Genomic DNA, 23,962 nt, shown 5'->3' on the forward strand with positions numbered 1-23,962 from the left:
CTAAGGTTAGATTTGAATTTTGATGGCGTTGATGAGAATTTTGAATTTTTAGCCTAATTTTAAAGTCTAATGCTTTTTGAGGTTTGTTTTGCTATGGGGAAATAAAAGAAAAGAAAGCAAAGGAAATAAGAGAAAGAAAATATGTCCCACCCTCACTATGTAACCATTTATTTTCTATTTCCTTGAAGCATGGGTATAATTTAGGGAAATTATATATAAACTCTTTAGATCAATGCGCTTTTTTAAAAAACTCACTAGTATTTTTTTTAGAAATTTAATCCTTGGCTCACTCGAAACTACTAGAAAACTCATTACTGTCAATTTTTTTAACTGCCGTTAGTCCACTCAAAACTTTTCGTTTTATCTTATTAAAATATTAATTTTTTATTAATTTAATTTAAAAAATTAACACCCCCCCCCCCCCCCCCACCCCACAGGCCACCCCAAACCACTTGGGGTGGCCGCAAGCCACCTCAGGGGTGGGCAAACCACCCCTGGGGTGGCTATAGGGGTTGGGGGGGTGGCACCACCACCCTTGGTCACCCTTCAATTTTTTATTTTTTTATTATTATTATTTTTTTTAAGATTTAATTTTTTAAATTAAATTAATAAAAAATGAATATTTTAATCAAATAAAACGGGGAGTTTTGAGTGGACTAACGGCAGTTAGCAAAAATTGACGGTAGGGAGTTTCGAGTTACCCATGGACTAAATTTCCGGAAAAAAAAACCCAGAGAGTTTTTAAAAAAAACGCGTTGACCTAAGGAGTTTATATATAATTTCCCTATAATTTATTATATGTTTGTCTGTTATATCTTGCTGACATGCAGAGTCACATGGCAGTAAAAATATGAAGACATGCTTTTAAACAGTTTGATGAAATATAATTTGATAAATTTGACTGTGCATTAATCATTTCCATCTCAATACTTTTACAATTGTCTACTCATAGCCGATGTCCAACAAAGTTTGATCTCATTGTCAATGTGTTTGATTCAAAATGGGGAGATTAGTTTATTTAGTTACTTTATTTGATTTGTTTTGATATGTATTGGTAAGCATATTACATGTATGATGAGTACTTGCTTAATGATTGATTATATATCTTTGTAAAATTCTTTTTTTGGTTAGATTGTATGGTCTTCATTGTAGTATCTTTTAAGTTTTATTACAGTGAGGTACCTTAATAGGAGTTTGGTGCATGTACTAAGGGATGGGTAGCAAAAATGAAATCAAAGAGGAGATCAAGCAGGAACTTAGTACATAAGGACAAAAACATACTCTCCCATTTGTGGTTATAATGTGCTTGCCATTTAGATTAACTTTTATTTGCAGTTTATTTTTTGTTGTATATTGTAGCTACTCACTTTTGTAATGTTGTGTTATCATTTTATTTGTGTAAAAATTTAAAGCTCTTTTATTAATAATTTAGATATTTACTTTGTCATAAATACTTTGTATATATGGTTTTGAGTTTGAATGTTAAATAACAAATTATATCTATTCTTATTAACTTTCTATTATAATTTTTTTAAGCATACAATACTAACGTTGCCATTTCCACTATTGTATATATATATATATATATATATATATCACATATTTTCTTTTAATATGGATATGTTTTCTACACATTTTTTTTATTAAATATGGAGTGGGACCCAGAGAAGGGGTCAAGAAAGCATCAATAACTCATCTCATATTTCACAAAGATTAAAGATAGACCAAGGCTGCCATGCATGTCAATCATATACACGTCCCTCCAAAAGAATCCCAATTGGTCCTTGGTATGCGTCCAAAATCATATAATGTAAAGGAAGCTACACTACCAAAAAAAAATAACTGCAATTTATGCCTCTTTTTAATGCGGTTTTAGGCTATATAAACCGCACTAAATAGCTAATGTTGTTTCTCAAACGGCATTAAAGTTCCGGTCAGAAATTAAAGTTCCGGTCATTTATGTTGTAAACAGCATAAATTTAAGGGTTAAACACCTTTTTGTCTTTCGGTGGTTTTACTACTTTATTTTTTGTCCTTTAAGTTTTAATTCGTATCACAAATAGTATTTGAATTATGAATAAAAACTAAAATAATACTTCTGTCAGTTTGCCGTTATAAAAATTAACAGCAATCCACGTTAATGCCACTAAGTCCTTTTAAAATATCAACATTTGTCCCAAGTGCCAAATAGACAGGTTTGACTAGATAAAATAATTGCCACGTAATAAAAAAAAATTCAAATCATAAGCTAATATGTAATTTTACAATTTTGCCCCCCATTTAGTAACCATTGATGTCCCCTCAGATTTGTGCCACCGCCGGAGAGCTTCTTCACTGCACAGCCACCGCCCAGAACCGGACCACGCCGCCACCACCCAAGCCGAGCCCCACCGCCCAAGCCGAGTCCCACCGCACCTTTAAATTTGCCATGTAAACCACTGTTTAAGTGCTAATTGCTGCAATTTTTTTGAGTTTTGGTTTTTGTGGCGGAGAAGGACGATTTGATGGATCCGGGTAAGCGGTACTCTGAAGAATTGAAGAAAAGTGGGTGGCAGGATCCGTGGAGATTGTAGAGAATTCAGGGGAGGAGCACTACTTCCATTTGCCCAATCTCAAGTATGAAAAGACTGTGGATTTGATTAAAAAGTTCGTTTCTTTTGTTAAACAAGACTAGATATATAGCGTGGATGGTTTGGGTAATTCTTGCATATTGATTGTGGTTTGATTGATTTTTTGCAGATGAGAAATCTGGGTAAGCAAGAATTTGTTCTCCGTCTCTCTCTCCTCTCTCTTTCTCTCTCTCTCACCGTAGATCTGATCCCACCTCAACCACCAAGCACAGCCTGCCCATGCCGGGATCTCTGAGCATTGCCGCCGTCCAAGCCAAATCCGGCCCCTCAGAGCTACCGGAGAGAGAGAGACAGAGAGAGCCTGCGAGAGAGGGGAGAGAGAGATACCCGCCACCGTCCAAGCCAAACCCCGCTGCACATGCCCACGCCGCCGTCCAAGCCGAACCCCTCCGCCGTCCAAGCCAAATCCCGCAGCTCAGAGCTAGCGGAGAGAGAGGGAAATAGAGAGAGCCTGAGAGACACAGGGAGGGGGGACGTCGATAGTTACTAAATGGTGGGGGCAAAACTGTAAAATTACATATTAACTTATGGTGTGATTTTTTTTAGGAAAAAATATAAAAAAAATCCCATAAACTACTAGCCGTTTTCGATTTAGCTCCCTAATATTTCAAAAGTGATAAAGTAGCCCCCCAAACTACCAAACTATTGCATTTTGGCCACTCCGTTAGTCAAAACCGTCAGTTTGGACGGAAATTCAAAACGGCGTCGTTTTGTTGGGGACTACTTTATTACATTATGAACATTATGGGGCTAAAATGAAAACGGTTGGTAATTTGGGAGGCTTTTTTATATTTTTTCCTAAATTTATTTTTTTCATAAAAGGGCATTGTAGTAACTTACCCATAACAAAACGATGTCGTTTTACAATTTTTGTCCAAATTGACGATTTTGACTAACAGAGTGGCCAAAATGCAATAGTTTGGTAGTTTGGGGGGCTATTTTATCACTTTTGAAACATTAGGGGACTAAATCGAAAACAGCTGGTAGTTTGAGAGGTTTTTTTATATTTTTTCCTTTTTTTTATTACGTGACAATTATTTTGTCTAGTCAGATGTGTTTATTTGGCAATTTTTATAAGGTAGACTGACAGAAGTATTATTTCAGTTTTTATCCATAACTCAGATACTATTTGTGATACGAATTAAAATTTAAGGGACAAAAAAATAAAGTAGTTAAACCACAAGGAGCAAAAAGGTATTTCACCCTAAATTTAATGCCATTTTGAACAATAAGTAGCATTAAATTTTATGTCATTTACTGTTCAAACGGCATAAAATTTTAATGCTGCTTCAACCATAAACCGTATTAATTAATAATTGCAGTGCCATTGTTCCCACTAGCATCCATCTTTCCTCCTCCCCTCTTTGCGAGAGTTTCATCTCTAGCAGAGAGCGCCATCGGAGGGGGAGAACAAAGGCCATCCTGCCCTCTCCCTCTTCTGCCTCCTCCTTCCCCTCCCATCGCCCTCTTTCTCTTAGCAAGCTAGCCTATTTACCTGATGGTCATAGCTCTTTGGACGATTTTTTCCTTTCCCTTTCTCTCCGCCTCTTCCCCCACCTTTCGTCCCCTTTTTTTGGCTTTAGGCTTTTGGATTGGCCGTTCTTTGCCCGAGCTATTGTACTTGCCGAACCCACGTCGTCACTCGCCCCTTCGCTTGTCCTCTTCGGCTCCATCCGGGTTCTTCGCATTCTAGCCATTTTCCCCCAACAACCTTCCTCCCCGACGTGGTTTATGTCTTGGGTTTCTTGTTTCTTTGTTTTATTTTCTTGTATTCTCTCATTTTCTTGTTTTTTGCTAGAGTTTGTGTTTGTTTCTTTCTGTTTTTGCTTTTATTGTTTTTGCTTGTTTAGGTACTCTTTGTGGGTGATGCTCATGGAGTTTCACTTAAACTTCCCCCTCTATTTGAGTGCGCTGTCGATCTCCTCTGTGCCTGCTCTGTCGCCCACCGTCCTCTACTGGGCCTTTTTCTCGTGCCTCCCACCACGATGAGCTTCCAACGCCCCCTTCCATTTTCGGTTTCCAACGAGTGTGCGATTGGCTCTTCTTTCCGGCTGCTGTCATCCTCTTAGTGTGCTTTTTTCTGTTAGTTATTTTTCTGTAATTTTGTCTAGCTTTTCTTTTTTCTTTTTTGTTCTTTTTGTCTTGTTTTGTTTCCTTGTATCGGTTTTGTTTTCGCTTGTAATAATACTCGGTCCTCTCTCTCGATTTGTCGGCCTGATGCCCTTCGAAGTAGTTGATTTGGTCTAAACCTTTGAGTTGTGGATGTGAATGTTATACTGGCTTTTGGGTCGAGGAGGATGAGTTTTGGCTTGGGGTTCTCTGTCCTCAATGCCGAGGAATAAGGGTTACCTATGTATTGATTTGAGTCTGTTTAACGCAGATCTGTTGTTTAATTTGAAAATTAGTCATAAATTAACGAATTTTATATGAATCTTGAATGTAATACGTCATCTTTGAATGTAATACGTCAGCCATTTCCTTTTTCATTTTGAAGATCCACCTCTTAGTTTGTTTGTTTGTTTTTTTTTTTTTTTTTTTAAATAATTTTAATATCATTTTAATCCCAATTCCTAACGAAAGGTCTAATTCAACACGCGATAATAATACCCAAGACTTTAATATTATTTTTTTAAAATTATGAGGTATAAATATAAAAATGGTAATAATTTAGGAAATTAAAAGTGTATTTTTCATGCACATCGATCTCTTTCTTTCTTTCTTCATTTTTATATTTTATGTTTAAGTCCTGCACATCTTTTTCAAGCCAGAGCTGAGAGAGTCAAACACATTTTTTCTAAAGTTCATACGCAATCATTGACGATCTAAGAAAAATTCAGAAATATCTTATGAAAAAAAGGGCCACATTCATTCCGGGATGGGTTCATCGCATTTTTGCCGAGAAAAATCCAAAGATGTCATATTAAAGGGAGGGCCACCTTCATTGCTGGGGACTGAGGGGCTCGGTGCAAGCATCCAAACAAATTGTCTTTTTCAAAGTTTATTGGCTATCTTTGTATATATATGAAAGAAAATATCACTAATCTACATGGCTCAATTCACGATTTATAACAAGGTTGAAACATTAATATAAGAAGGTATATTCATTAAATAAATGTCACTTAAAGTTTTTATGTTTAGAGTGCAATAGCTAATTTAGTTAATAAAATCTATAAATCTTGTGCAAGATACTTGAGATTTAATTCTAGAGAAAAATACTTTAGAGGTTCTTAGAGTTTAACTTTTTATCAAATCACTCGATAAGGTATAGTGTAAATCCCTTCCTTACACAAAAATCCTAAAGAAATTTATAGGAATAAGCATTATCCCCCAAGATCAACCTAATACATGGAAAATTTAGGGTTTATATTCTTACCTTAGTTGAAGTTCCAACACAACAAATCTACAACCCAAGAGTTACAAATGGTGAAGAACCCTTTCCGGAGCTCCAAAACCCTAATTTCGGCGACACCCACAAGAGAGAGTAAGAGAAAAAGAAAGAGAGGAAGAGAGATAATCCAGATAATCCCCCAAAATTCGAACTTAATACAAATAATCCACTTTTGCTGGGCTTTGCTACTCAAGAACTCTTCCTTACACTTAAACTATTTAAAAATAAAAAAATCTGAAGAAAGAAAGTTTTGTGTGTTATTGGCTGAAAAATCAGCCTTTTTATAGATTTTTCAACCGAAGAATGATTCACGTCAATATTTTTTCCAATCTCATCTTATAAATTCAATATATCAATCATTAAATTTGTACACTCATGTGGACCCCAAACAAATTCAATTGTGGATTCACTACGAAAATAGTTAAAAATAAAATGAATTCTATTATTTCTCTTTTTCAATTTGCTAAAGTGCTTGGTCCATCAAGCCATTGATGCATTGGCTCAATCTGTTATTGCCATATGTCGCATCACAAGCGATAAGCCTAGTCATTTATTTTGCATATGCACAAAATCTGAAAATCCTTACACATGTACATATATCCATACTTGGCTACAACCAGATAGAAGGAAAATTACATGGATCTAATGGTAATAGCTCGGAGGGGCTCGGCTCTATGTAAGGAAATCCCAAACATCTCTCTCATGTCGATATCTTCTGCCTTCATCTCAACTGCAAGCTTCCAATTGAAGTGGTGGACAAGAGAGGCCAACATCAAATGCACCACCGGGTTGGCCAAAGGCAATCCAAGGCAGATCCTTCTTCCAGCTCCAAAGGGAATGAGCTCGAAATCTCCACCTTTGAAGTCAATGTCCTTCTCTAAAAATCTTTCAGGCAGAAACAAATTTGGGTTTGGCCATATATTTGAATCTCGTCCCATTTCCCACACGTTTACTAGTATCTGTGCATTCTTGGGGCACGATGAAGCCATATAACTCTATGTCAATCTCAGCTTTGTGGCCTTGTGGGGAATTAGGAAAGGCGCTGGTGGGTGCAAACGAAAGGTTTCTTTCACTATTGCTTGTAGATAAGGCAACTTTGAGATGTCCGCTTCTTGAACAAGCTCATCCTTACGAAAGACTTCTTTAAGCTCATTATGAGCTTTTGCCATTTTTTCAGGGTTGCGTAGTGTTGGGAAAATTGATAATTAATTGGTTACCAATTTTCCACCAGCCCTCTATGCGAAAGACAAGTTTGAAAAGAAAACACACGAGAACACACATCAATCACACACATACACAAAGAGTTTACGTGGTTCGGCAATATGCCTACGTCCATGGAGCGTGATCCGGTCTCCTTCTTTACTATTGAGAAATATTGAGTATAATAGTACAAGCCTGAACCGCTCAAGTTTAATATCCCAAACCCAAGCCCTTAACCCCTTGTACACCTCACTCAACTGTCCATCTCAAATACCCAGTAAAGAAAAGTCACAAAGTATTCTCACCAATTTGGATTTTCCAGATCCCCACTTAACCAAGGATTGCATGTCCTTTTATAGTGGCTAATCACGAAAAATAGGAGAATAATTTTAATCCAATTGCTACTGGGAAAACGAAACCATCATGAATACAAAGTCTTTTTCATGATGAAGATAAGCATTGCAACCCACATGTTTATTTACACACGTTTTCTCCAAAAAATCAAATTCCAAGTTGTTCTTGGACTCTTTTTAAAAATAACATTATCCTCTTATAGATAAATATGACTTGAGCCCACCAACTTGAATATTGATATTTTTCAGCAATTATCTTCACACTTGTTGACAATTTGAGCCATTATCAACACGTAGTAACTCTATCATTGCCCATTCCACTGTGCTTGATGTTGTGTCGATCCCGGCAACAAATAAATCCTGATATAAAATGGTGTTTGAGATGAGTGCTTAAGATCAAAATATAATCGGAAAAACAAAATAAGAATCCAATTATGCATTTTGAAGCAAAGTTCAAGAAGCGTAGTCAATCACCAGAAGCAAATGTTTGATGTCAACACAGCTCAATTCTGAATTATGTTCTTCAATGAGATTGAGGGAGCCAAGTACATCATTGCTTGCCTTAGAACATTTGAAGATGCTTTTGATTGTAATCGTTCATTGATTATACCATCTAGAATCCTAAAAAAATTCCTATAATGTATTGTTTGCCTTTTGCGTGCATCTTGTGGGTCAACAAAACGAAGTGCAGGGAAATAGTCTGCAACATTCGGCCTTCCAGCTTCTTCCATACTCACTATGATTTCCAGAAACTCTTGGGACGCATTTGAAAAATGCTCTGCCAAGTCAGTAGAGAACAATGTGTTTAATATGGCATTCAGGCTAGTCGTGAAGGCGTCTCGACCAATATCTAGCGCTTGACCGCTATTACAAATTTCTTTAACATGGTCTACTAGTTCTTGCACCTTTTTTCTCCTTATGGCTTGGGTGGAATCGAGCTTTTCTGGAGCAAATATTTGCGTGGTAGAAACTTTCCCGAGGTTTCTCCAACGACTCAATGTAAAAATCAAAGAAATCTTCTCAAATAATAGAGACTATCTATGCTTTAAGGGAAAATAATGAAGAAACTCAACTCAGAGTATTCTTTATTGATAAACAAAACAAATAACGAAAACTACATTCTCCGGGCTCGAAGCATCAATTTATAGCCCCAAGACTCCTAGTCCTAAGATAACAATGAAATAAAGTCAATTTAGAAGTCAATGAAAGACAACTAAACCAAATAAAAGACTAATAAAGAAGCCTAATTCAAATAAAGACAGAAAGATAAGATAAAATAAAAGACTAACAAAAAAACTTAATAAAAGACTGAAAGATAAGATAAGCCTTGAATTCTAATCTACATCAAAATTTGTGGAGGTTGAGTGCCCAGCTGCTGTCAGGGATAGTTCGGTTGGAAAAGACGTGGTCATGTTTTTGCAGCACTTCTTTGGCTAGGTCTGGAGAGGAAATGACTATGGTTGTCATGCTCCCAAGCTTGAGAGTCATTAGGGGTCCATAAGTTTTGGAGAGCTACTCGGTGGGGTTGGTTTCCTATGAGCTCCAAGATGTTTCCAATGATTGAAAAAGGCTTGAGGCCTGGAGCAAGTCTTGGCGAGCCAGATTTCCAACCTCTTAGGCCATAGGCGAGCACATGAATAGATGCCAACACAAAGGGAAGTAGTAGCACAAACACTAGGTAGTCCATTAACTCAATTTCGCTTTGTTCTTAGAAGTGGCTAAGATCGGATCAGGAACCGGAAAAGTTTTCTGCTGAACAAAAATTATAAAGTTATTAGCAATGTTTGGGGGATATATATTTAATATATTTATGAGTATATATATATATATATATATATGTATATATATATATATACCCCATAATTATTTTATAATAGTCTCAATCAACAGTTGATTTTTTTTTTTTTTTTTTAAATTTTAACATTGACTAATTTAAAAGTAGGCCGAGTATTGTGAAATAAAAATTGAGAGCTCTAAAACATTTGAAGCCCGCATCCTCATCACTCCTTGGTTTGTATTGATTGCAATAAACATTTGGAGCCCTTATCGTTTTTTAATTGCAATAAGTTTAAGGGGTTTGTCAAATCACGTGAAAGTTTAAAAGGTTAAAGTGAAGTTTCCCCTTTTATTTTTTATGTGTAGCACTTTTGTACATGGTGTGGTCTTTTGCTTATGTCACTACAAAAAAATGGGCATTTTCTGACGTGTGCGACAGTATAAAAATTTTGCCACCTCAGCAATTTTCTGATGTTTTAATATAAAACGTTAGGAAAAATTTGACGTGGCAAACACATCAACGTCGGGAGGTTCATTCATTTTCTTAAAAATAAAAATTGAGAAAATTGCTGACGTGGTGGGACTTACCACGTCAGAATTTTCCTGACGTGGCGATATACCACGTCCGAAAATTCTGACGTGGCAGATCACCAAGTCAGAATTTTCCTGACATGGCATAAGGCCACGTCAGGATTTTTCTGACGTGGTGATCTGCCACGTCAGAAAATTCTGACGTGGTGTTATGCCACGTCAGAATTTTCTGACGTGGTATATCGCCACGTCAGAAAAATTCCTAGAGCACTACCATTAGAAGAACCAAATGCACATTTTAGCCAAAATTAGTATGGGTTTTTGAAAAAACATTTTGAGATGAAAATATGCTCAAATCAACTTTTTAAAAAAAAAAAAAAAAACTCTTAATGAATAATCAAGAGTATAAAAAATCTTACAATCACAAAAGCATCAACCTCTTAAATTCCTAGCTGAAGCTAAAAGATTACACGTCATAAAGGTCAAAATCATACAAATCTTACAGTGAAAACCTATGACGTCTACATCCGCTATCCTATGCCCAATCTTCAGCTTATAGAACAGATTTGTCCGATGCAAATTCAATCCGGGACATAGGTAGCCATTCTCGAGGCATGAGCAAAAGCACCATGCCAAAACTAGTACTTCTTAACCCGAAAGGCCAGAAAATTATTCACATTCTAAGCCCAAACACCAGGACGTACAATAAGACAAGCAGGAAAATACAGGGAAAAACAAAAACAACAAAGACAGATGTATGTGCATGTCATTAAATTATACCCATATAATATATATAAAGACATGCACATACATCCATATTCGGCTAAAAACAAAAGCAATGAAAATTACCCAAATCTAATGGGAATAGCCCGGAGGGGCTCAGCCTTATGTAAGGTAAAGCCAAATGTCTCACTCATGTTTAAATCTTTTGCCTCCATCTCGTCTGCCAAATTCCAATTAAAGTAGTGGACTAGAGATGCCAACATCAAGTGCACCATCCGGTTGGCCAAAGGCAATCCTGGGCAAATCCTTCTTCCAGCCCCAAAGGGAATGAGCTCGAAATCTATGCCTTTGAAGTCTATATTATTCTCTAAAAATCTTTCAGGCACAAACAAATTTGGGTTTGGCCATATGCTTGAATCCCGTCCCATTGCCCACACGTTTACTAGTATTTGTGCATTCTTGGGTAGGGTAAAGCCACACACCTCTTTGTCAATCTCTGCTTTGTGGGGAGCTAGGAGAGGTACTGGTGGGTGCAAACGAAAGGTTTCTTTCACTATTGCTCGTAGATAAGGCAACTTTGAGATATCTGATTCTTGAACATGTTCGTCCTTGCCAAGCACTTCTTCAAGCTCTTTCGGGCTTTTGCCATTTTTTCAGGGTTGCGTAGTAACTCTGCCATTGCCCATTCCACTGTGCTTGATGTTGTGTCGATCCCCGCAATAAACAAATCCTGGTATAAAGTAGTGCGTGTGTGTTAAGAACAGTTGCCTAAGTTTATTAATTGCTTATCAAAATATAATTGAAAGGAAAGAAAAAGTTCAAGAAAGGTAGCCAATCACCAGAAGCAAATGTCTGATGTCGTCGTGGCTTAATTCTGAATCATCTTCTTGAGTGAGATCGAGGAGGGAATCAAGTACATCGCTACTTGCCTTAGAACCCTTTGATGATGATGCTCTTAATTGTAATCGTTCATTGATTATACCGTCAAGAGTCCTAAAACAATTTCTAAAATAAATCTTCATCCTTCGGCGTGCACCTTGTGGGTCAACAAAACGAAGTGCAGGGAAATAGTCAGCAACATTCGGCCTTCCAGCTTCTTCCATGGTACCCAATATGATTTCCTGAAACTCTTGGGACGCAGTTGAACAATAGTCTGCCAAGTCTTTAGAGAAAAGTGTGTTTGATATGGCATTCAGGCTAGTTGTGAAGGTTGCTCCACCAATATCTACCTCTTGACCACTATTACAAATTTCTTTAACATGGTCTACTAGTTGTTGCACTTTTTTTCTCCTAATGGCTTGGGTGGAATCGAGCCTTTGTGGAGCAAATATTTGCATGGCAGAAACTTTCCTGAGGTTTCTCCAACGACTCGACGTGGGATGCAGCCACCCCATTGAAAATTTGTGGTGGTTGAGTGCTCGGACAGCATCCAGGGTAGTTCGGCCGGAAAAGACGTGGTCGTATTTTTGCAGTACTTGTTTGGCTAGATCTGGAGAGGAGATGATTATGGTTGTCATGCTCCCGAGCTTGAGAGTCATTAGGGGTCCATAAGTTTTGGAGAGCTTGGAAACGGCTCGATGGGGTTGGTTTCCTACGAGGTCCAAGATGTTCCCAATGATTGGAAAAGGCTTGGGGCCTGGAGGAAGTCTTGGCGAGCCAGATTTCCAGGCCCTTAGGTCGTAGGCGAGCACATATATAGATGCCAACACAAAGGGAAGTAGCAGCACAAACGCTAGGTAGTCCATTAACTCAATTTCGCTTTGTTCTTAGAAGTGGCTAAGCTTGGATCAGGAACCGGAAAACTTTTCTGCTGAACAAAAATTATAAAGTTATTAGCAACGTTTTGGGGATATTTAATATATTTATGAGTATATATATATATATATATATATATATATATATATATATATATATACCCCATAATTATTTTATAATACTCTCAATCAACAGTTGATTTTTATTTTTTTATTTCTTTTTTTTAACATTGACTAATTTAAAAGTTAGTTGAGTATTGTGAAATAAAAATTTAGTGCTCTGAAGATCGTCATTCCTTGGTTTGTATTAATTGCAATAAATTTCTAAGAAATCAACAAGCATGCGACCCTTTATGTATAAAAAAAAAATAAAAAAAAAAGATTTCAAGAAATCAACAGGCATGCAACCCTTCATGTATAATAATAATAATAATAATAATAATAATAAATATATATATATATTTGGAGCTCATGACATCGATCCTCATTATTCCTTCTTTTGTCTTTGCAATAAATTTTCAAGAAATCAACCCACCATCTGGATAATTTAACAAGAATAACTTAGAAATTATACTTTTGTCATATTATTATTTGATCATGTTAATATGTCAGTGTTAATTATCGTCTTAATTATTATTTTTTTAATAAGGGTTGATCATTGGCACTGCCACATCCATGAGATAATTTCGGGATTAAAGTGTAATTTTAATCATTACTCATTGCCCATCTTCAAATCTTAATAATTAATTTTAATTAACAATTATTTAAAATTTACATTCTAGCAAACAATTTAACAAGAAGGGATGGATAAATGTTACATTTTTAATTTTTGTGGTATAAGTAGGCCACACGCATTAATTGCTTGATCAAACTTGAAGGTTATTGTTTGGATTGTTGAATGTGGAGGGCTTGCTGAATGAATGAATGCATCTAATTTTCACAACATCTATTTATAGTATTAAGAGGGTAATTCCTTTTTTATCTTAATATTTTCAATTTTATAAGATTTGCTACTATAATTAAGTAATTTTTTTGAGTGATACGTACCATAATTAATTTTAATGTAACACAAAGGGCAATGGAATAGCAAGAAAATAAAACTTTAAATTCAAAGAATCTAAAAGCAACAACCTTTAAATTTTATACCATATTACCATAGATGTAACTATATATATATTCGATCTGCCACTTTAATACTTAACTATAAATTAAATATATAATTGAAGTTCTGTAACTTTGTAGTATTTAAACTAATTAAATATTCAATTTTATCAATTTCTAATTTTCTATAATGACCAACTCTATAAATTAAATATAACTACTTACTATACTTTACTATAATACCCCTTAAAATAATGCGATTCTCCCTCCTTCTGGCATCCCCTTTATTCCTTTACTAACCTTATCTTCAACCATATCGTAAGGAAATCCAGAAGCCCAGTACTCTTAATAAGACTTGGAACCAAAAGAAAACTATCATACAAAGGTTTTTACCAAAATTCAAAGGTAGCATGGAGAGAGCAAACACGTTGTTTAACTATGTATGCTTTATATATATGAAGATTACGACGACACAAAAATAACTTCAATAAATAAAAACCTAGAGTTTAGATAATCCACCTCATAGATTCCGCTTGAACCGAAGACTTTGAACCTCTATACCAAGAATCCACTTTTGCAGCGCTTTGTTATTCAAGAGTCCCTTACACTAGAATCAACTTAAAATCAAAGAATCTAGAAAGAAAAGAGAAAGTTATGTGAAATTTTAAGCTGAAAGCTTGACCTATATATCAAATTTTTAATTGGCTAAAGTACTAAATAAGGCTCAATAGACTGAAATATTACTTTGCTGAGTTGGCTCGATCTCTGATTGCCATGTGTCATGTCATGAGATATTATAAGTATTCTCTTCTCGAGAAATACTACCAATACTTTTACCTTCAATTACACAATCCATGACGTAGCATTAAATATGTACAAAGTCCTCAAATTATACCCATATAATATAAAGACATGCGCATACATCCATATTAGGCTAAAAACAAAAGCAATGAAAATTACCCAAATCTGATGGGAATAGCCCGGAGGGGCTCAGCCTTATGTAAGGTAATGCCAAATGTCTCACTCATGTTTAAATCTTTTGCCTTCAACTCATCTGCCAGATTCCAATTAAAGTAGTGGACTAGAGATGCCAACATCAAGTGTACCATCCGGTTGGCCAAAGGCAATCCAGGGCAAATCCTTCTCCCAGCACCAAAAGGAATGAGCTCGAAATCTCCACCTTTGAAGTTTATATCCTTCTCTAAAAATCTTTCAGGCACAAACAAATCTGGGTTTGGCCATATGCTTGAATCCCGTCCCATTGCCCACACGTTTACTAGTATTTGTGCATTCTTGGGCACGGTAAAGCCACACACCTCTTTGTCAATCTCTGCTTTGTGGGGACCTAAGAAAGGTGCTGGTGGGTGCAAACGAAGGGTTTCTTTCACTATTGCTTGTAGATAAGGCAACTTTGAGATATCTGATTCTTGAACATGTTCGTCCTTGCCAAGCACATCTTCAAGCTCTTTTCGGGCTTTTGCCATTTTTTCAGGGTTGCGTAGTAACTCTGCCATTGCCCATTCCACTGTGCTTGATGTTGTGTCGATCCCCGCAATAAACAAATCCTGGTATAAAGTAGTGCGTGTGTGTTAAGAACACTTTGCCTAAGTTTATTAATTGCTTATCAAAATATAATTGAAAGGAAAGAAAAGTTCAAGAAAGGTAGCCAATCACCAAAAGCAAATGTCTGATGTCGTCGCGGCTTAATTCTGAATTATCTTCTTGAGTGACATCGAGGAGGGAATCAAGTACATCGCTGCTTGCGTGAGAACCCTTTGATGATGATGCTCTTAATTGTAATCGTTCATTGATTATACCATCAAGAGTCCTAAAACAATTTCTAAAATAAATCTTCAGCCTTCGGCGTACACCTTGTGGGTCAACAAAACGAAGTGCGGGGAAATAGTCAGCAACATTCGGCCTTCCAGCTTCTTCCATGGCACCCAATATGATTTCCAGAAACTCGTGGGACGCAGTTGAACAATAGTCTGCCAAGTCTTTAGAGAAAAGTGTGTTTGATATGGCATTCAGGCTAGTTGTGAAGGTTGCTCCACCAATATCTACCACTTGACCACTATTACAAATTTCTTTAACATGATCTACTAGTTGTTGCACCTTTTTTCTCCTAATGGCTTGGGTGGAATCGAGCCTTTGTGAAGCAAATATTTGCGCGGCAGAAACTTTCCTGAGGTTTCTCCAACGACTCGATGTGGGATGCAGCCACACCATTGAAAATTTGTGGTGGTTGAGTGCTCGGACAGCATCCGGGATAGTTCGGCCGGAAAAGATGTGGTCGTATTTTTGCAGTACTTGTTTGGCTAGATCTGGAGAGGAGATGACTATGGTTGTCATGCTCCCGAGCTTGAGAGTCATTAGGGGTCCATAAGTTTTGGAGAGCTTGGAAACGGCTCGGTGGGGTTGGTTTCCTACGAGGTCCAAGATGTTCCCAATAATTGGAAAAGGCTTGGGGCCTGGAGGAAGTCTTGGCGAGCCAGATTTCCAGGCTCTTAGGCCAGAGGCGAGCACATGAATAGATGCCAACACAAAGGGAAGTAGCAGCACAAATGCTAGGTACTCCATTCACCCAATTTTGCTTTATGCTTAGAAGTAGTTAGCATAAGTAATAATGGGCTTGCGTGCATGCATTTATGCAATCCTCTGATCAGGCAAACTGGCGAAGAGAAGATTAGATTCCGGCTAAGAGTTGTTTGATATTCTTGCTGAAAAATTAGATTGGTCGTCCTTTTTGACTAAGAGCAGTGCCAATTCTTAGCACGAGGTTGAAATTATTAGCACCAAGAAATAATTAGAACTAAGTGGAAGTTACGTCCATCTTTCTTCTACTAACAAACATCCAAATTTCAAAAGCCAAATAATGAGGCCACCGAAAACATTTGGACCTCAGTCACCTGATCACATACTACTCGTTCCATCTTTTGTGTTTTCTCAACCAGCTTGCGAGATTCCTGATCATTTTTTACTTTCTTTGTTTCTGTTGTATATCTACTAGTGATTGGGATTTTACCGAGTAATTTTAGAAGTTCTTTTTATGTTCTTCTTGAGTCCCTCCAAGAATAATATAACTATTAAAACTACCATTTGATCCAAATTCAATAATGATCAATCACAAGTTCAATAATGATTTTAATAGCCACATCATTGTTGGAGGGACTGAAGAGCGATATAAGAGGGACTTGTAACATTACTCAGATTTTACCTGTGTATTTCCTTATATTTTCTCTTTAATGAAATACTATTTGCCTATAAATAAATAAAAATGAGAAAATTTTCACTTTAACCTCTCGACCTACCACAACTTTTGACTCGTGTGACCTCTTTTTCATTTTTCTCTCAAAATATTCTTAAAGTTATTAAAAATTTAAAAATTAAACAATTAAAAAAAAAAAAAAAAAAAAACTGCAAAAACCATATATGGCCCAACCACCCATATAAATTGTTAAGATATACAAGTACCCACCCCCATTTTGTTTTTATTATTTTTTTAAAAAAAATAATTTTAAGATGATCATTTTAATCCCAATTCCTAACGAAATTTCTACTTCAACATGCGATAATATATAATACCCAAGACTTTAATATTATTTTTTTAAATTATGAGGTATAAATATAAAAATGGTAATAATTCAGGAAATTAAAAGTGCATTTTTCATGCACATCTCTTTCTTTCTTTCTTCATTTTTATATTTTATTTTTAAGTCCTGCACATCTTTTTCAAGCCAGAGCCGAGAGACAGTGAAACACATTTTTTCTAAAGTTCATTCGCAATCATTGACAATCTAAGAAGAATTCAGAAATATCTTATGAAAAAAAGGGCCACATTCATTCCGGGATGGGTTCATCGCATTTTTGCCGAGAAAAATCCAAAGATATCATATTAAAGGGGGTGCCACATTCATTTCTGGGGCCTGAGGGGCTCGGTGCAAGCACACAAACACATTGTCTTTTTCAAAGTTTATAGGCTATCTTTGTCTATATATGAAAGAAAATGTCACTAATCTACAGGACTTAATTCACAATTTATAACAAGGTTGAAACATTAATATAAGAAGGTATATATATTCATTAAATAAATGTCACTTGAAGTTTTTATGTTTAGAGTGCAATAGCTAATTTAGTTAATAAAATCTATAAATCTTGTGCAAGGTACTTGGGATTTAATTCTAGAGAAAAATACTTTAGAGGTTCTTAGAGTTTAACTTTTTATCAAATCACTCGATAAGGTATATTCTGTTATGAAATCGCCTGTTTTTCTTTTTTTTTTTTTTTTTTTTTTTGAGACGTTTGTATAAGAGGGAGAGGGGGAATTCGAACTAGTGACCTCCGCTTCATTAGGGGTAATCTCCAGCTGATTGAACTACCTTTTAGAGACTAAAATTGCCTTTTGTATACACTTGTTAGGTTTTTTAATGAAAATTATGGCATTTAAGCGTAAGATCTTGTTAGCCCAATAAATTAAATATGCCCCATCTCAGTTTGAAATATAATAATAATAATAATAATAGTAATAATAATAATAAAAGGAAAAGGAAACAAAAAAGAAAAGGAGGGAGTAGTAATTGGTTTGTGGCTATTCCTATGTTTTTAGGGTTTGCGTACCAAACCCCACTGCTACGGGGACAGCTCGCAGCGGAGCTAACCCTTAACAAAAGGTAGATATGTGTTATTCCCTCCTTTGTTTTTATTTTGGGAAAACTTCAGTTTAGCTTCTTTAACTTACGCGATTTAACAAACCCCCTCAAACTTTTAAATCGCTCATTTTGGACCCCTGAACTTTCAATTATTCTCAATGTGGACCTTTACTTCAGATTTTAAATGTTACATGACATTTATACCTCTAACTTTTATATAAAATTCTAACTTTACCCTTAATTCCAAAACCTTTTTTTTTTATTTATTTAAAAAAAAAACGAAAATCATAGATAGTTTGGTCTTTTCGGTATTTTTAAAGGCTAAAATTGACAAAGGGGTCCATATTAAGAGTAATTGAAAATTCAGGTGTCCAAATTGAGAAATTTGAAAGTTTAAGGGGTTTGTCAAATCGTGTGGAAGTTCAAAGGGTTAAAGTGAAGTTTCTCCTTTTATTTTTTATTTGTCAAGTTCAGGGTAGCACTTTTGTACATGTAGAGTTATTTTATTAATCAAGGTGTGGTCTTATGCTTATGTGCAGTGGCGGAGCCACATTTGACGTTACCCCTCCCAAGGATTAAAATTTTTTTTTTTTTTTAACCCACGGCACCCTCACAATTAAAAAAAAAAAATTAAAAAATTCTTTTTACAATTTTACCTACCCTTCCCATTACCCAATCTCCTGCACCCCCATCCCTTCTCCCGCACGGCTCACCCCCATCCCCATTTAACCCAAAGTCCCAGACCGAGTGACCCACGGCATTACGGCAACCCTTCTTTGCTTCTCAGACTCTCAGTTCTCCCGCACGGCCGCACCCCCATAATCCATTTAACCCACAGCAATTTAACCCACGGCAACCAGTGGCGGTGCACCCCCCCCCCCCCCCCAAAAAAAAAAAAAAATCTCTAAGACGCTCTCTCACAGTCTCTGAGACTCTCTCTAGTCTCTTCGTTTTCTGTTCTTTCTATCACAGATTCACAGGTAACTCCTCGTCTCCTCCTCCCTGGCTTCTCAGTTGCTTTTGTAGTTTTATGTTACAGTTTTTGATTTTTGTTCTAGTTTCTTTCTTCTTTTTTTTACCTAGTTTAAATTTTGGATTTTTCAATTTATTTTATCAATTTCTTGAGATTGTATGGTGGAGAACTCAAACCTAGAGGACAAGAAAAGGCGTTGATGCAGCTGTCAAATTAGGTCTTGATCTGATCTCTCTGATTATTAATTGAATTCCCACATATTTATCTTTTATGACAATTTGTAATTTTTTTGTTATTTTCGTTTAATTATCTTCTGTTTGGTTGCCTAGAAAAAATAGTTAAATCCATCTTTTCTTTCTCAGTAAGTTGAGGATCGTTTCTTCATTGTTGGAAATTGAGCCATTCATCTAGTTCGTGACCACAGTAGGCAATTGTAAGTTCATAGCCATTTCATACAATGAAAAGCATATGCAGGAATGAAATTTAAACTCACCTGGATATATCTTTTGTAGGTAGACCAAAATTGATATCCCGCCCTTATATTCCGTCTTTAGTTCATCCTCAGAAAATAGGACATCTTCTTTGTAATATGGAGTTAAAACACTAGTCCATAAATCAAAAAATAGATTAAATGGCACTTTAGTAAGAGTTGAGAGTAAATACTAATCCACCAGCTAGCAGACTAAGCAGAAATTTGTAGATAAGGGCATGCAAGCATTTATTTGCTACCATGTACTGAAGCAAATGAGCAAATCAAGAAGTAATGAAAAGAAGTGAAAAGAAGAACCAATTCTTGAACGTGATCTAGCATGTTACTAGAAAATTGAATAAAGTTAGTAAACCTATATGTATCAATGTATTTATATAATGTATTAATGCATCTATGGAGTCTAGTTATGAAGAAGTTTTTAATCGATGATTCTCCTACTGCAAGGGAAGATATTCTGAAATGGGCATAAAAGAATGGAAAGGTAGAATCATAGAAAGATGGAAGTTGTTTTATGCAAAATATTTTGGGATGCGATGGTCAAAACCCATAGGAATTAACTACTATACTAAGCGAGATTTGACTATTCAGTCTATTCGTGATAGGCTGTGTTATATTGCCGGAGTTGATTTTTCTGTATTTAAATTTTTTAGATTATAGTAAGAAAAGGAAAGAACCAATACTCATGGAAGGTTTTTGGAGAAATTCTTGGGATTTTGGAGGAGTTTAAGGTAAATTGTAAATGTTGTTTTGTTTCACCTAATTTTGATGCTTTGGTTGAAAACCATGACTTAATTTATATTTTGCTCCATTTACAAGAAGAGAGTTTGGGAGAAAAGTTCAAATACTTTGGTGTTTTCTACAATTCAGTTAATTTGGCCCTTTTGGGTCCGGCGGGTTCTTAGGAAATCGAAATCAAAGACACTCTCTCTATCTTCTCAAGTGAGTCACAACCCTAGTAATTTCCTAAACCCTAAACTTTTGTGCTACATTTTTTATTCATCCTCTGTTTTTCCTCTGTTTAATTTGTGGGTTTTAAACTTTAGTGTTTATTTTGTTGCTTATATCCATATAAACTTTGATTAAACATTAATTTAATTTCACTATTAATATGAATGATTGAATAAACTTTAATATCCGTATGATTGGTTATTTTGTTGTTTAATGTTTATAAACTTTGATTGTCTCTTACGGGGTCGTCATTTAACTTGAAAATTTTAGGTTCATGAATCGTGTTAAAATTTAAAACTATCGATTCATTCTTCAAAAAGAAAGAAGCCGACATTTCAAAAAGTAATATACCGTTGGAATCTAATGCCAAAACTTCAAATTCCAATGAGCGTCATCTTAAATCTCCAAGGGTTGAAGATGAAGAACATCCTTTTTAATCTCCAATTGCGGAAACACGAGATTCATTTTAAATCATCCACACTCAATGTTAATGAAGTTGATGTTTCTTCTATTTCTATAGAGTGAGATCCAGGATTACGTCATCCGATGTGGCACTATCTAGTCAATCGACGTGATGAAATAAGACGGACTTATTTGAAAGATGGTCCAAATCAATTTATTCTTACAAATTATCCACTTTTTGGAATAGAAAATCACCCTCGTCACTTTCAAGCCTCTTGGTTCACACAATTTCCTTGGCTTGATTATTCTCGTTCTAAGGATACTGCATATTGTCTACCATGTTATCTTTTTACTATGAAAAAATATGGACGTCCTGGATGGGATGTATTTACTATCAAGGGATTTAGAAATTAGAGAAAAGTTCATGAGGAAAAAAATTGTGCCTTTTTTACTCATATTGGGGAGGATCTTTGTTTACCTCATAATAATGCTATGAAATCTTATGAGGATTTACGAAATCAATCACGGTATATCGATAAAATATTCAATGCACAAAGTACCAAACAAATTCAAAATAATCGACCATGTGTGAAAACTTCTATTGATGCTGTTCGGTGGATTGCATTCCAAGGATGTCCTTATAGAGGTCATGATGAGATTCTTAATTCAAAAAATCGAGGTAATTTTCTTGAGCTGATTAAGATTTTGGCATCATATAATGATAAAGTTACAAGTGTTGTTTTGGAAAATGCTCCAAAATCTTCAAAGTATACTTCACATACAATTCAAAAGGAGATTTTGCAAGTCATTGCAAGTAAAGTGCAAGATAAAATTCGTGAAGATATTGGAAACTCTAAATTTTGCATCATTGTTGATGAGGCATGTGATGAGTCTAAGAGATAACAAATGACAATTGTTTTGAGATTTGTTGACAAATATGGTTTTATACAAGAACGTTCATTTGATATAGTTCATGTTAAAGATACATCGGCATTAACTCTAAAAAATGGAATATCTGATGTTCTCTTTCATCATTGCCTTGATATTCAAAATATCTGTGGACAAGGATATGATGGTGCTAGTAATATGCATGGTGAATGGAAGGGATTGCAAGCATTATTTCTTAATGATTGTTCTTGTGCATACTATGTTCATTGTTTTGCTCATTGATTACAATTAACATTAGTTGCTGCATCTAGAGACATGTCTTTTGTTCATGTGTTCTTCATAAATTTGAGCTTTGTTATCAATGTGGCTAGTGCTTTATGTAAACGTCATGATCAACTACAAGCTGTTCATGCAACACAAATTGCACATATGCAAGCTATTGGTGAGCTTGAAACTGGAAAAAGAGGCTAACCAAATTAGAACTTTGAAACGAGCTGGTGATTCTCATTGGGATTCTCATTTTAATTCTATTTATAGTCTAATAGGAATGTTTGATGCTACTTGTACAGTTCTTGAAGATGTTGGAAGAGAAGGAGGTACTTACTCTCAACGAGGAGATGCTAAGGCTGCTTATAAAATGCTTACATCCTTCGAGTTCATATTTATTTTACATTTAATGAAAGAAATCTTGGGCATCACTAATGTTCTTTGTGAAGTTTTGCAGCAAAAATCTCAAGACATTTTGAATGCTATTCATTCAGTTTCTATTGCAAAAAAACTTATCCAAAAGTTGAGAGATGATGGTTGGGATAATTTGCTTGAAAACGTTGTCTCTTTCTCCAAGAAAGCTAAAATTGACATTCCGGATTTGAGTGCTCGTTATATTGAAAGTCGAGGTCGTAGTCAAAAGAATCACATTACATTGGAGCATCATTATCATTTTGACATATTCAATATTACTATCGACTTTCAATTGCAAGAGCTTGATAGTAGGTTTGGTGAAAAGGCGATGGAACTTTTGATACTTCGCTTTGCTCTGGATCCAAAAGATGCTTATAAATCCTTTAAAATTGACGATATATGTATCCTTGCGGAGAAGATTTATCCTTTTGATTTTTCTGAGCAGGAGAAAATTAATTTGAGATATCAGTTGAAGTATTTTTGAACTTGATGTACTACTGATCCAACATTACAAAATTTGTCTTCCATTGCAGAATTATGCCAAGGATTGACAAAGACGAAAAAATCAAAGACATATTATCTTATTGATAGATTGATTCATCTTGTTTTGACTCTTCCAGTGTCTACAGCAACTACCGAACGAGCACTTTCAGCAATGAAAATTGTTAAAACGCGACTTCGCAACAAAATGGAAGATGATTTTCTTGCAAATAGTTTAGTTCTCTATATTGAAAAGAAAATTGCTGAGAGCTTCGATTTAGATTCGATACTTGATGATTTTGTACTTCTAAGAGACCGTAAAGTACAATTCTAGACCTTTTTTTTTTTTTTTTTAGTATTTTTGTCTTTTTGATATAGTGTCGACATGTTACATTTCTAATATATCAGTTTGAGCACATATTTATAAACTTTTATAGATATTTTTTGTGATGCATATATTGTGTGAATTACCAAATTTTTAGGGTGAAGAAGATTTTTAGGAGGCCAAAAAAATTTTAATGGCACTCCCAATATAAAATGTCTTGCTCCGTCACTGCTTATGTGTTACAACTTTTATTAAAAATCCTTATGATGATATATATAACTCCTTATATATAAAAGGAGTGATTTGATAAATTTTAAATCCTAAAGACTGATTCGCGATAAGTTGATATGTTAAGAGACAAAGAGTTGTTTTTACAGAATAATAAAAGTAACCCTACAAATAATGAAAGTGCTATCCAAGTCCTTTAGCTTACCCGTAACCAATAAAGCCTTTAGAGCACTACCATTGGAAGAACCAAATGCTCATTTTAGCCAAAATTAGAATGGGTTTTTGAAAACACACTTTAAGATGAAAATATGCTCAAATCAACTTTTTTTTAAAAAAAAAAAAAAAAAAAATTGTTTACGTCTGTTATTATTATTATTTTTTAAAATATGTTATCTATTTCAAAAGCGATCAAAATCTTGAATAATACAGTTTACAAAAAAAA

The 23,962-nt window shown here is 35.3% G+C and overlaps 3 protein-coding genes and 1 pseudogene across 4 annotated transcripts; 1 reads left to right on the forward strand and 3 right to left on the reverse strand.

Annotated features, from left to right (window-relative positions):
* Nucleotides 1–6,505: 6,505 nt before the first annotated feature.
* Nucleotides 6,506–14,052, reverse strand: LOC132188027 (geraniol 8-hydroxylase-like; annotated as a pseudogene). Its single transcript, XR_015912630.1, has 5 exons — nucleotides 13,976–14,052; nucleotides 8,898–9,323; nucleotides 8,046–8,587; nucleotides 7,870–7,931; nucleotides 6,506–7,206 (listed from the first exon to the last, which is right to left on the reverse strand). The product of XR_015912630.1 is annotated as a geraniol 8-hydroxylase-like (transcript).
* LOC132186462 (geraniol 8-hydroxylase) lies at nucleotides 10,269–14,060 on the reverse strand. Its single transcript, XM_088517198.1, is given in 4 exon segments — nucleotides 10,269–11,235; nucleotides 11,238–11,331; nucleotides 11,441–12,411; nucleotides 13,976–14,060. Coding segments are annotated over 3 exon segments (1,512 nt in total). The 5' UTR covers nucleotides 12,347–12,411; nucleotides 13,976–14,060; the 3' UTR covers nucleotides 10,269–10,723.
* A 274-nt stretch (nucleotides 14,061–14,334) lies between these two features.
* On the reverse strand, nucleotides 14,335–16,252 carry LOC132186463 (cytochrome P450 monooxygenase 76AD131). The gene is made up of 2 exons (XM_059600443.2): nucleotides 15,131–16,252; nucleotides 14,335–15,021 (listed from the first exon to the last, which is right to left on the reverse strand). Exons 1-2 carry the CDS (start codon nucleotides 16,034–16,036, stop codon nucleotides 14,413–14,415), a joined length of 1,515 nt encoding a protein of 504 aa, XP_059456426.2. The 5' UTR covers nucleotides 16,037–16,252; the 3' UTR covers nucleotides 14,335–14,412.
* A 5,572-nt stretch (nucleotides 16,253–21,824) lies between these two features.
* On the forward strand, nucleotides 21,825–22,971 carry LOC132188028 (uncharacterized). Its single transcript, XM_059602443.2, has 3 exons — nucleotides 21,825–22,011; nucleotides 22,105–22,248; nucleotides 22,352–22,971. The coding sequence occupies exons 1-3, from the start codon at nucleotides 21,825–21,827 to the stop codon at nucleotides 22,969–22,971; spliced, it is 951 nt and encodes a 316-aa protein (XP_059458426.2).
* Nucleotides 22,972–23,962: the final 991 nt, after the last annotated feature.

This window comes from Corylus avellana, chromosome 6 (genome assembly GCF_965113065.1).
Source record: "Corylus avellana chromosome 6, dhCorAvel1.hap1.2, whole genome shotgun sequence".
NCBI classification, from domain to species: domain Eukaryota; kingdom Viridiplantae; phylum Streptophyta; class Magnoliopsida; order Fagales; family Betulaceae; genus Corylus; species Corylus avellana.

Coding starts and splice junctions, on each gene's coding strand:
- LOC132186463 (XM_059600443.2), bottom strand. CDS start 16,036: ATGGAGTACCTAGCATTTGTGCTGCTACTTCCCTTTGTGTTGGCATCT. Junction 15,022..15,130: donor ACATCAGACATTTGCTTTTG/GTGATTGGCTAC, acceptor ACTTTATACCAG/GATTTGTTTATTGCGGGGAT.
- LOC132188028 (XM_059602443.2), top strand. CDS start 21,825: ATGACAATTGTTTTGAGATTTGTTGACAAATATGGTTTTATACAAGAA. Junction 22,012..22,104: donor TGGTGCTAGTAATATGCATG/GTGAATGGAAGG, acceptor AATTAACATTAG/TTGCTGCATCTAGAGACATG. Junction 22,249..22,351: donor TGCACATATGCAAGCTATTG/GTGAGCTTGAAA, acceptor ATAGTCTAATAG/GAATGTTTGATGCTACTTGT.